This window comes from Takifugu flavidus, chromosome 2 (genome assembly GCF_003711565.1).
Source record: "Takifugu flavidus isolate HTHZ2018 chromosome 2, ASM371156v2, whole genome shotgun sequence".
Classification (NCBI taxonomy): Eukaryota; Metazoa; Chordata; class Actinopteri; order Tetraodontiformes; family Tetraodontidae; genus Takifugu; species Takifugu flavidus.
The window spans coordinates 13,890,240-13,901,359 of NC_079521.1; the positions used below are offsets into that span (position 1 = coordinate 13,890,240).

General features: G+C 40.8%; 2 protein-coding genes across 21 annotated transcripts in view; both read left to right on the forward strand.

The window, feature by feature from the left end:
- baz2ba (bromodomain adjacent to zinc finger domain, 2Ba) overlaps positions 1-3,621 on the forward strand; it is a 53,615-nt gene extending 49,994 nt beyond the window's left edge. For all 14 annotated transcript variants that reach the window (XM_057014320.1, XM_057014362.1, XM_057014336.1 and 11 more), the window contains 5 exons: positions 452-587; positions 668-814; positions 1,154-1,455; positions 1,885-2,028; positions 2,168-3,621. In XM_057014320.1, the coding sequence (XP_056870300.1) occupies positions 452-587; positions 668-814; positions 1,154-1,455; positions 1,885-2,028; positions 2,168-2,324 (886 nt within the window). In that variant the 3' untranslated portion in view covers positions 2,325-3,621. The remainder of the gene's footprint in view (positions 1-451; positions 588-667; positions 815-1,153; positions 1,456-1,884; positions 2,029-2,167) is intronic.
- Positions 3,622-4,318: 697 nt separating this feature from the next.
- The window catches only part of wdsub1 (WD repeat, sterile alpha motif and U-box domain containing 1), a 36,786-nt gene continuing 29,984 nt past the window's right edge, over positions 4,319-11,120 (forward strand). For 4 of the 7 annotated variants that reach the window (XR_008947041.1, XR_008947046.1, XM_057014496.1 and 1 more), the window contains exons 1-12: positions 4,319-4,427; positions 4,907-5,329; positions 5,402-5,589; positions 5,697-5,783; positions 6,110-6,203; positions 6,462-6,495; positions 6,573-6,613; positions 7,775-7,875; positions 8,144-8,170; positions 8,423-8,602; positions 9,663-9,797; positions 9,890-10,054. Coding sequence is in view for 3 of the 7 variants with exons in the window: in XM_057014496.1 (XP_056870476.1) it covers positions 4,932-5,329; positions 5,402-5,589; positions 5,697-5,783; positions 6,110-6,203; positions 6,462-6,495; positions 6,573-6,613; positions 7,775-7,875; positions 8,144-8,170; positions 8,423-8,602; positions 9,663-9,797; positions 9,890-10,047 (1,443 nt within the window). In the remaining 4 variants the exon portion in view is untranslated. Of the gene's footprint in view, positions 4,546-4,688; positions 4,714-4,906; positions 5,330-5,401; positions 5,590-5,696; positions 5,784-6,109; positions 6,204-6,461; positions 6,496-6,572; positions 6,614-7,774; positions 7,876-8,143; positions 8,171-8,422; positions 8,603-9,662; positions 9,798-9,889; positions 10,673-11,120 lie in introns of those variants that run through there. The other 3 variants (XM_057014488.1, XR_008947043.1, XR_008947045.1) reach the window with 3 other exon arrangements.

An 11,120-nucleotide genomic window follows, 5' to 3' on the forward strand; every position in this document is an offset into this window, starting at 1 on the left:
GCAATTTTTGTTTTTTGTGTTGTGCAGTTTATTGGGTGAAGTGGGGGTTCTGCTAAGCTTTGTCTCCTGTATAGGCATTGTTTACTGGTTTACTGGTTCACTTTTATTTTTCTGCAATCATTTGCATGGTGTTGTGCATCAGCAGTCTTGGTTATGTGCATACTTGTGACTCACGCTATACAAAATACACTTTCACAGGTTTTACTCCTTCACTTTTTCTGCATGAATGTCCCCTTAATGTAACAAATTTGGCGCGTGTCCCTGGTGCCCTACACACCTTAAATCCTCATGCTCGTCTCTGCTCATCAGGAGCTCTTCATGGTCTGCTGTCTTGTCGAAGGCTGGTTAAACTAATCCTGCTTTTGATTTTGTGTGTGAAGATACCCACACACTGCATGTGTGTGCGTGTGCTTGTTTTGGTTTTCAACATCTTCCTTCTGTCCTCTTCCAGTGGTGAGGAGGAGGTGGCCCATGGTATGAAGGTGTGGAGGAAAGCCCTGACTGAAGTGCGCAGCGCTGCTCAGTTGGCCATGTGCATCCAGCAGCTGCAGAAGTCTATCGCCTGGGAAAGGTCCATCATGAAAGTGGTAAGCAGGGAAGAGCAATTTATGAGAATATCCAATCATGATGTCTACATTTATGTTTCACGAGTGCTCCTGTATTTTAGTATTGCCAGATGTGCAAGAAAGGTGATAACGAAGACCTCCTCTTGTTGTGTGATGGCTGCGACAAAGGCTGTCACACTTACTGTCACAAACCCAAGATCTCTACTATTCCCGAGGGAGACTGGTACTGCCCAGCTTGTATATCCAAGGTATCTCAAGGTTTTTAATAAACGTTTTCCATTTTTCAATTGTTTCACTTTCAGAGAAAATGGCTTTATTGAACAGATCACTGAAGCATAAGTTGAAGTGGGGAAAAAATGGTTCCCGACAATTTCCGCCTTGTTTCTAGTTTAGATTTATAATTTACATATTAACACAGAAACCTAATATCGTAATCATTGTCATGATTTAAGTAATGTGGTCAATGTAGTGTATGTAAAACTATTTAGACATGGCAAATTGAACCAGTGGTTTAGTGTCAGTATGATGAATCAGCTGTGTGGATGTTTTAATTTCACAAGTCCTTAGAGTGTATTTGTTTCACACAGGCAAGTGGTTCATCCCCCAAAAGCAAAAAAACACCAAGCAAACAAGTAGCATCCAGTGGAGGTAGCGCTAAAAAGGGTGGTGAGGCAAAGAAGAACGGGAAGCAGACAGGAAATGGAGAAATGTCAGAAGACGACCCAGCCAGTGCCAGCAGCACGCCAAAGAAGGGAGCAAAAGACACCAGCAGAAAGAGGAAACTAGAGGAGGGCCCACCTGTTCTGCCAGCAGTCAGTCAGGAGAGCCCTGTGAGCGTGAAAAGAGCCAAGACGGCTAGAGACAACAACCGGGACCTGGGATTATGCAGGTACGTCCTCCAGTTTGATTTTGCTTTTGATTTTAATGATTGTATAGTGGTAGCCATTTCATGTATCAGTCATCGGTATATTAATGTAAATTAGAAGGGAAAAAACCATGAGTATAATGGGCCCTGTCACACATTTCAATTCAGGGTTAGCTTTATACCTTACATTTGAATCATTATCTCAAGAGCACAGGCCACATGTTAAGAAACTAGATGACAATATTGGGAAACTGGGAGGTAAATTCACTAATCTCAATTGGTTTTCAGCTGCACGTAACCTGGATTTGATCCATTGTTAATTTAAATATTGATTGTAGCTGCCTGCAATAAAATCCCAGTGAAAAGCTGTTTCTCACTGTTATAGCCAGGGCTTTTATCCAAATGAAAATCTCTCGCTGTATTTAACCAGCATTTGTGTTTTTTATTCAACAGGGTGCTGCTCGCTGAGTTGGAACGCCATCAGGATGCATGGCCTTTTCTCACCCCTGTCAACTTGAAATCTGTCCCTGGATACAGGAAGGTCATCAAGAAACCAATGGACTTCTCCACTATACGTGAGAAGCTTGTGAGCAGCCAGTAAGTTCGCCTGTGTGTGTGTTTTCCCCCCCAGAATCCAGTGTTCACATACGGCAGTATTCAAAAGCCCAAGTAGTGTTTGCAAATCAAGGTTTTAGTTTCCGTTTTCTTACCGTCTTATCATTTGTTGTGATTTCAGATATCAAAACCTGGAAACTTTCATCATTGATGTAAACTTGGTGTTTGATAACTGTGAAAGATTCAATGAAGACAATTCAGACATTGGTCGAGCTGGCCACAACATGAGGAAGTTCTTTGAGAAGCGCTGGACGGAGCTTCTGAAACAAACAAACTAGTCGTCCTTCCAGATTCTTCCCACAAACCCACTCAACCTTTCCTACCGGAACACCAGGTTTTACTTTCTACCTTTGCTTTCTGTTAGAGAACGTGGCTTTGCAGGATGGAAGTCAAACCAATGACAAGCCCACAGTGTGCTGAAGAGAGGTGTCACCTGGAAAATGTTTGTCACACGATGCGCGCTGGATTTTATTACAACAGGGAGAAGAGCCCCAAAGAGTCCCAGAAAAATGGGGTGTTGTAGTGCAATACCATTCCCTGTCTCAGAACACTGCACTGAATTAATCCTCAACTTTCACTGATGTGTCTGCTCTAGAATACTTTCCACTACTTGTAAATAGTCTTTTGTTATTTAATCGTATTATAGTGAATGTATTTAATTTTGTAATGATTATTTATGAATCAAGGTCCACTTCATTTTCTATGAAAAGGAAGAATCAGTTGAACTGCTTTGAATTAAAAAAAAAAAAAGGAATGTGTCTTTGTGTTATAATTTTTCTCCCAAATATCAAGCAAAGCCAAGAAAAAAAAAAACCTGTTTACACTGTTGAGTGCTTTGAGGCTTCAGAGGACTGTATTCATTTGTTCAAACTGTAAAACTGCATTTATTTACAGGAACGGCAGCGGAACAGATGGACAATAGTGATTCCTGTGTACATACTGTTTATTAATGTCAATATTATGTCTTGTTTGGAACGATGTGTAAAAATTGTTTAAGAATATTAAGATATTGTTTATGCCTTAGAATGATTGTAGCATTCTATTTTAGTGAACGTGATGGAAACATTATCATAAATATTGTTTGTACAGTGTATACATAATCCTCTGCAAACACTGTGGTATCCTTAATCTTGGTAGTGCCTACCCTTCCAACAGGGGCATGTAGGGGATGTTCTTTGTTTTTAGTTTTCATTCTTATGACATTATTTTTTTTTATATCACTCTATATATGATTTCAATCCAACAAGGCCTCCAAAGTTGGACAGTGACACAAATCATTCCTAGTCGTAAAAAGAAAACAAAGGAACAACAAGCATTCAGTTTTGCTTCCACAAAGCATTTCCCTGTAATCTGCCACAATACAGAGGACTTAAGGCCATTTGTAACCACTGTGTTGAACCTTGCTGTGTGTTGTGGCCTGATGGAGGCAGCTAGATTTTTTTGTACCCAAGTCAAGAGTACTTGAAGTTACTTTATTTAAGATATTGTGGAAGAAAAGTATCATTCTTTTGTAGGAGCTTTATTTTTCACTAGTGTGTGGCACGGACCTATTAAAAGGATGTTTTTCAACCTAAATGAGTGAAAGATGTTTTATTTTAGGGTGGAACTTTGGACTGCTCGTGTTTCATCCTCAAAATGGACAGTTTTATTGCCAACTGGAAATGTTATCAAAAATATAATTGTGTTTTAGATAAAAGAAAACATAAACTAATTAGGCAGGAACCTAATTTATTGTTCCTTACCTTAATTTATTATACAAGAAGCTAAATGAAACTGGAAAATATTAATGTACAACAACATGAAACATGAATAAAATGTGTTAACATGAGTATAGAAATGCACTTCAACCAAATGCATCATTTGTTAGTGTTGTTCAAGTTGATTTATTAGTTTCTATATAATGAAGGGTCAAATACAGCAATAGAAACTACAAACATGCAATTTATCATGTTTTCCTCAGTTACAAAATGCAAACTCCTAAAGATGCACAATAAATTTTAATCACAGTGATGATGCCAAAAGGACATTTGTATTCGCTAGGATAAGTCATAAATTAAATATAAGATTTTATTTAAAAAATTATTAACAGTGGGGATGTTGCCTCTAGAGGTGTCAGTTGGTATTGCAGTAGACGACTTCATAAATATAATTAGTTAATATAGAATTATAAGCGTGACTGAGATCACGTCATACAACACTGTTGGCCTTTGACGTGATAATTGTGGGGTTAATTAAAACTTTTAACAGAAATCTGTGTTAAAACATGTTAAAATAATGTTTTCTGTGAGCCAGGTTCAAACAGGCGATGTAATGCCCATGACGTAGTGATCACGTGGCATATCCGGAAGTAAACAACATCGGTTACGGAAACGGCGACAGAGGTAAATAAAATATGCGTTGTTGCGAAGTCGTTGACAATAACTTTTCTTTTTGGCCTTCTAGCTGTCTTTGCTCAATGGATTGTTGTACATTGTAGCGCTTGGTAGCGCATGTTTGTAGGTAAATTAAGTGTTTTTTCTACGGCATGCTAGCTGACGTCTTAGCATTAGGGTTTGTAGTTAAAATACAAAATATCACTTCTTTGAAAGGAAGATAGATGCATTAATTTTTATTTTTTGCTATAGTCTTGGTGAAGTACTGTGTTTTATTCCAGTAGGAAATCGTTTGGTTAGTACAGTCTAACTTTAATTTACAAAACACATATCCAGAGTTTCTGCACATTTAAGCCACAAGTGCAAAGCCAATAAAGATGAATCCACTTCTAGCGAATGCTGATAGCTTCAAAGCATTAAGCTATGATTTATCTTGAAAATATTGAGTTATTTGTATCTGTTTTTGTATTCATTTGTTTTTCTTTTAGGTAATCCATAAAGAAGTCTATCCCAATGATGTCTGTGATTTGCACTCTACAAGACCATCGAGACGATGTCAACTGGTGCGCCTTCTCGGGCCAACTGTTCGCCACGTGTTCTGGAGACAAAACTCTCAGGATATATAACTCGCATGATTTCTCGGAGCGGCCCTTCTCACCTCTGTCGGGACATGGCTATGGCGTCCACTGCTGCTGCTTCAGCACTTGTGGGCAATTCTTGGCCTCATGCTCCACCGATGCAACCGTCCTGATTTGGTCAATGGACACTGGGCACATCGAGGCCGTCCTCGAACATCCTGGCCGCAGTCCAGTGAGAATCTGTGCAATTTCTTCTGACTCTGCTCACCTGGTCTCTGGTGCATCTGATGGCACTATCGCACTTTGGGATTTCCCCTCTAAACAGTTGCGCAGGTAAATAAACTACCTATCAGTTGCATGTATTTTTATTGTTTCAAATATCTTGAACATATTGTGTTTGTGAAGGACCGGAGCAGGAGGTGACAGCACAGTAGTGGCCTGCTCCTTTAGCCCATGTAGTCAGGTGTTCGTGACTGGCTCCACCTATGGAGACCTTCGACTGTGGAATCTGGACATGAAGCAGCTGGAAGCCGAGAAAAATGCCCACGACCTGGGGGTCACCTGCTGCACTTTCTCTCCAATCATCCTTAGCGGTGAGACCATTTTAATACGTAGAGCAGAAATCTAAAGTTACCATGACTGCATTCTTCTACACGCATTTTTGATCTGAAACCCTGGGATTTTTTTCTGTGCCTTTTAGGTGGCCAAGTTGTGCAGTTCCAACTAGCATCCTGTGGACAAGACAGCCATCTAAAGATTTGGGCCATCGATAGTTTTTACACTGGAGGTGGAGTGTCATCTTATTGATGTCCTAGCATGATGAGTTCATGAACTTGACATAATCAAAAGCTATTTATTTTATTGTATTGACATATTTGAACATACACAGACCCACGTGTATGCACTCTGCGATTTTCCCTAAATAAAAAGAAGTAATCTTTTCATCACAAGTTTTATTATTAGAAGGAAAGTCAGCATAACTTTGCCCAGCTAAGACAGTTTACCATTATGATTTAAACATGTAGTAGTCACCCCTGGAATACTGCACTAGTGTGAAATTTAGCTGTACTCGAGGGTTTGCTTAATCATAAGTATTTTTTTTCTCCCTTATAGTCTATAAGATGCATCTGGTGCACACTTTAACTGCCCAGTCCGCTCCAGTCCTCTCCTGCGCCTACTCATCAGATGGGCAGCTTCTCGCATCTGGGTAGGCTCTTTAGGAGCATCATATGTGGCAACATGAGTGTTTCTCTGTTTTAATTAACCAACTCTCTCTGCCTCAATAATCATCCTTCTTGGTCTATTGAGGCTTTTAAAGTGATGACGTAAATTATGGGTCATTCGTAATCTTAAACCTCCCTTGATGAAATTGCATTGTAGTACACCATTATGAACACACGGGGGAGCTATTGGTCATTTTACTCCGGAATAATGATGGCCATTCTTGTGTTTTTCTTCTCTTCAGTTCTGTGGACAAAACTGTAACAGTATATGATGCTGTAAGTACAACACTTTTTGGTTTAAAAGATTATTTTTGTTTTTTTTAAATTCTTCATTGACATAACTTTTTTTGCAGAACAATGCTGTTTTGCTTTACACACTGAACCGGCACGAAAGGTAAAGACTCACATCCCCCTTTAGTCTCCTATTTTATATCATCAGTAATCGCAAAACATGTGGTGCTGCACAATCTATCGTATATTTGAATCAAACTCATCTTGCAATGCAAAGATATGTTGGTTTTAATGTCTTAAAGAACAGGATGCAGAAAGCATAACACAAAAATGCAGTAAACACCGACCAGTTTTGAGAATAACTGATAATACTGACAGGCTCTCTTAGAATTGACTTTGATGCACTGTAATTGTACGATATCACCTGTGAAGAATTCCTTAATGTGGTTAATCCAGCAGCTGGTGGCCTCGGCAGCTGCTGCCCTACACACTCATTCCGTTCTTTTTTTGGGGGGGTGAATTCCACCAAATTGAAATGCAGAAACTTGAAAAAGAAACAAACAAACATGCAGGTGGTATAGTCCGCTGAATGACAAATCACATTCACGGGCGATTTCAGTCTTTCAAGCCACCTGTGATTGAAAGGCAGCGGGTTCACTTACTTTCATGTGGAGTTAATTAAATGTTTGATGTCAATGGGCCAGTTGAGGTAATACGGTTCTTGATTAGGGGCCTTAGCATGAATTCTGTCGTTTTCGTGTGGTTTGTGCCTGCGTGAACATGGAAGAATCTAAATTGCCCATAGCAGTGCGTGAGGGTGTGTGTATTTCTTTTTTGGGGGGGGGGGGGTTGTCCTGTGATTAACCGGCAATGAAACATAAAAGAAAAGTAGAGGGGGAAAACAGATACCTTCAACATTTGTCTTTAGACAACCTAAAATCTTAGATGTTGAGTTAGATGTTGGTCTTTGCTTAAATCCTCCTTTTGAGCAGATGTTTGGAGCCAACCAGCATTTGTAGATCAGCATTCCTGAGAAATCAGGTTGAGGCTTTAGAGAGTGTCCTCATTAACTGTGCCTTCACTCTTGAATCTCCTCAAAATATAATTTCAGCCCTAACTTGGGACCTAAGCACCACCCAACACGTTGTAAGTGTGACTAAATTGCCCTCAGATGCAGAATATTGCCATTACTGCTACATATGTAGGGCGTTCAATGAGCTGAAGTGCCTTTTATTCCAGTGAGGACTGGAGTGTAGCTCCAAATGACTTTTGTTCAGAAAAGCCCTTTACCATAAATAACTTTATCGTAACTTTATTGTTGCAGGTACGTGACGGCATGTTGCTTCTCTCCGGCGTCACGCTTGCTCGCTACTGGCTCAATGGATAAAAGTGTCAACATCTGGAGGCTGGAGGATGAACACAGTGGTAGGAAGATGACATGTACACACATTCATCTAATAGAGAAGCTCCCGTAACTCTGACGGCGCACCTTTTGTTGTTTTTTTACTAATCCTGGCATTTAAAAGGGAGGGAGAATTGCTTTTACGATGTACCTCCACACAGGTCGAGACTTAAACTTAACTTTTAATGGTACGGTGCCGCGCTCTGCCTCTATCTCCCTTTAGATTTGCTCTACATTTCCAGTGAATGGCCCGAGTGTATGCTGATGTCTGCTTCTTGTCTTGTGTTTCAGAGGGGCCTGCTCTGTCGCCAGGCTATGGTAGGACGCAGTGACTTTTCTTTCCCATATTGGCAAATGAGAACAATTCCTCTTGTAATTTGGAGGGGGGATGCAAGCTTATTTCTCACTTTTTTCTCTCGCCTGTCATCATGAAAGCTGCACTCTTGCCCGTCGGCCTGCAGTCAATAATAATCAATACCCTGCATGAATTCTGAGATATTCTTGGGAAGACATGTTTCTTTAAAAATAGCTGCTCCTGCTGTCAATGCCTGACCCCTGTTTTTTTCTCAGGGAAAACCTCAGCACGACCATTGACGCTGCTGGTCAGCGATTGGTCGGAGCAGGATGTGTCATCGTGGCTGCTGGAGGAAGGCATCGAGGGATTGGTGGACAAATTCAGGGCCAACAACATAGACGGCACTGAACTGCTAAGTCTCACCAAGGAAACACTGGCGTCAGAGCTGCACATAGGTGAGGAGGAGACACACACACTGCTCAGTCAGCACAGCCCTCTAATCTGTTGTTTCCTCACGGCTAAAGCTTGTCCAGAATGTGAGAGTTTGAACTCCTCACTTTATGGATTATTACCAAGTTGATGTCTTATGAGGATCAATGTGCGTGCGTGCCCGGATTTGCATTTTTGTGCCTCTTTACATGGATAAAAAGTGACACAAACAATTAAAGTAAGTGTGAAGGAGAGAAAGAATGTTGATGGGGGGGGTTTACTTGGAAAGATTACATAATATTAGGCTCCGCAGCAAAAGTAGTCAGCTTTGGGGCTTCAGAAGCTCCGACTTTAATCTTCAGCACTTCATCACTTACATAACCTCATCCCCAAAACAGCATTTCCCATAAGGAATAAAATGGATTTACAACTAATATCATTAGACCCTCTTGGTTATTTCAGTCTGTCTGAAATCTGGGGGGGGTCCTGCAGAGATTATCAGTTATTTTGTTGATGCCACTCTACCAGCTAGCAGTAATTTATCAAGTGGGTGTCGGCAAACGTTTGTTGCATTGCCACGCTGTCATTTCGTCCCACGGGATCCGTCAATCTCTCCTCACGTCGCGCTTATTTTATTTATTTTTAATTTAGTAACACAAAATAAATTAGGCCTTTTACAGGAGGACTCGCTCGTCTACCGGTCTCGAATAAAGGCAGCAGGGAAAAAAAGGAGAGCAAGAAATAAAACCAATTTTGTGCACTTGGTGAACTAAAAAAGTCTTTCTACGCACGCTCGGGTTCCTCTTCAGAATTAAAATGCATGCATGGAAATAAACTCCGCTTTTGACAGAACCGACAACGGGCATGATCTGCTGCACCCACGCTCACGTTTGCCATCTGAGAATCAAAAGTGCTAAATGCCGGAATAACAACTTTGATTATTCTGCGGGATGAGTGCATGTGCCAGTTCCGCTTGTTCTGCTTGATGCTCAGATGGTCTTTTTTTGTGTTAATGAGAGCGCACGAGGTTTTAATGGGCCTGTTTTCACCTCTGGCACCTTTTCTCATTCACCCACGTGTCTCCAGAGTCCGTAGGCCTTCGGAATAAGCTCCTGAGGAAAGTAGAGGAGCTGAAGAATGAGTTGGATTGTTCTGGCATTCCTGATGAGTTCCTCTGTCCCATCACCAGGGAGCTTATGAGGGATCCAGTCATTGCTGCAGGTCAGGAAAGATCTGCTTTTTTTCTACAAATCTTGGCACCTGTGTCCTTCGTGTTTTCCTTTTCTTCCATCCTGTGGATTTTTTCCTTACAGACGGATACTCCTATGAAAGAGAAGCTATAGCGAGCTGGATCCACACAAAGAACCGCTCCAGTCCCATGACCAACCTCCCCTTATTGACCACACTCCTCACTCCTAACCACAGTCTACGGATGGCCATAAGTCGCTGGAAGACCGGCAGAGCAACCTAAACATGAGGTAGACTTGAGCTGATAGTCACAGAGTGGCTTTCTCCTCTCAAATCATTCTTCATTGGGAAATCTGCAATTTATCTCAAACCACGAGTCACCACTTGGGTGGTTACCTATCAGATGGATTGATGGACGTTAGCTTGGAAAGGAAAGCCCAGATGATGACGCTAATTACATCATTATAGAATTTATTGTCGTTCGGTTTGGAAATTCCTTTTTTCTCCTCTGAATGAAAAGTAGTGCATGGTGTGCACTGCATCTCTAGCTGTCCTTTAAGATGGACTCCTCCTGGCTATATTAATAAAACTAACTTGACTTTGGTGCCAAAGCTAAATATCCACTGGTGCTGGCGGCTTGTTTATTCAGGAGCGTATTTGCTTGGTTGGGTGCACGCCTGGCTATTTCGGAGGATCGGAGTTGTAACACGTATGGACATTTTAGTACATTTAAGATCAGATTCCATGGTATAATATAGATTGATAGTCATCAAAACAATACTAATTAGGAGTGGGAGTTGGAATTAAACAGTTCTGGGGCTAATGGATGTGTAAAGATGCAACAGCTGTGTATCCATTAGATACAAATGTTCAGCCAGCAACTGCTGTATGTACAGCAGATTTAAAAAGGGGATAAAAGAAAGAAAACAAAATCAGTGGCTACATTATTGGCAGTCTGGTTCCAATCTCTCTATTCTGCAAAACAGTCTTTATTTTAGAAAAAGTAACAGTAAGTGCTGAAAGCCGCAGCCTCATTTTCAGTGCTTTCTGGTAGCATTACATTCAGTACATTAGTTTTTCGTCAAGGTCTCTAAACATTTCAAGACTTTTCCCATTCACCTGCAATACAATAGACCCAGTGCATAATTGTTTAGGGTTTAGCTCCCTTTGCAAGCTAGCATGCAGTTATTACGAGTTCAGATTTTTTCTTTTCTGCAATATTAAAACATTTACAAGGATTTTATTTGGACGGTCTAGTCCAGTGTTAATTGGGGACATTATGTCAGGCAAAGTGTTTTCAGCCATACATTCCCAACATTTTGTGAGTTATACTGTGAAATAAAGTAGATGTGGAAA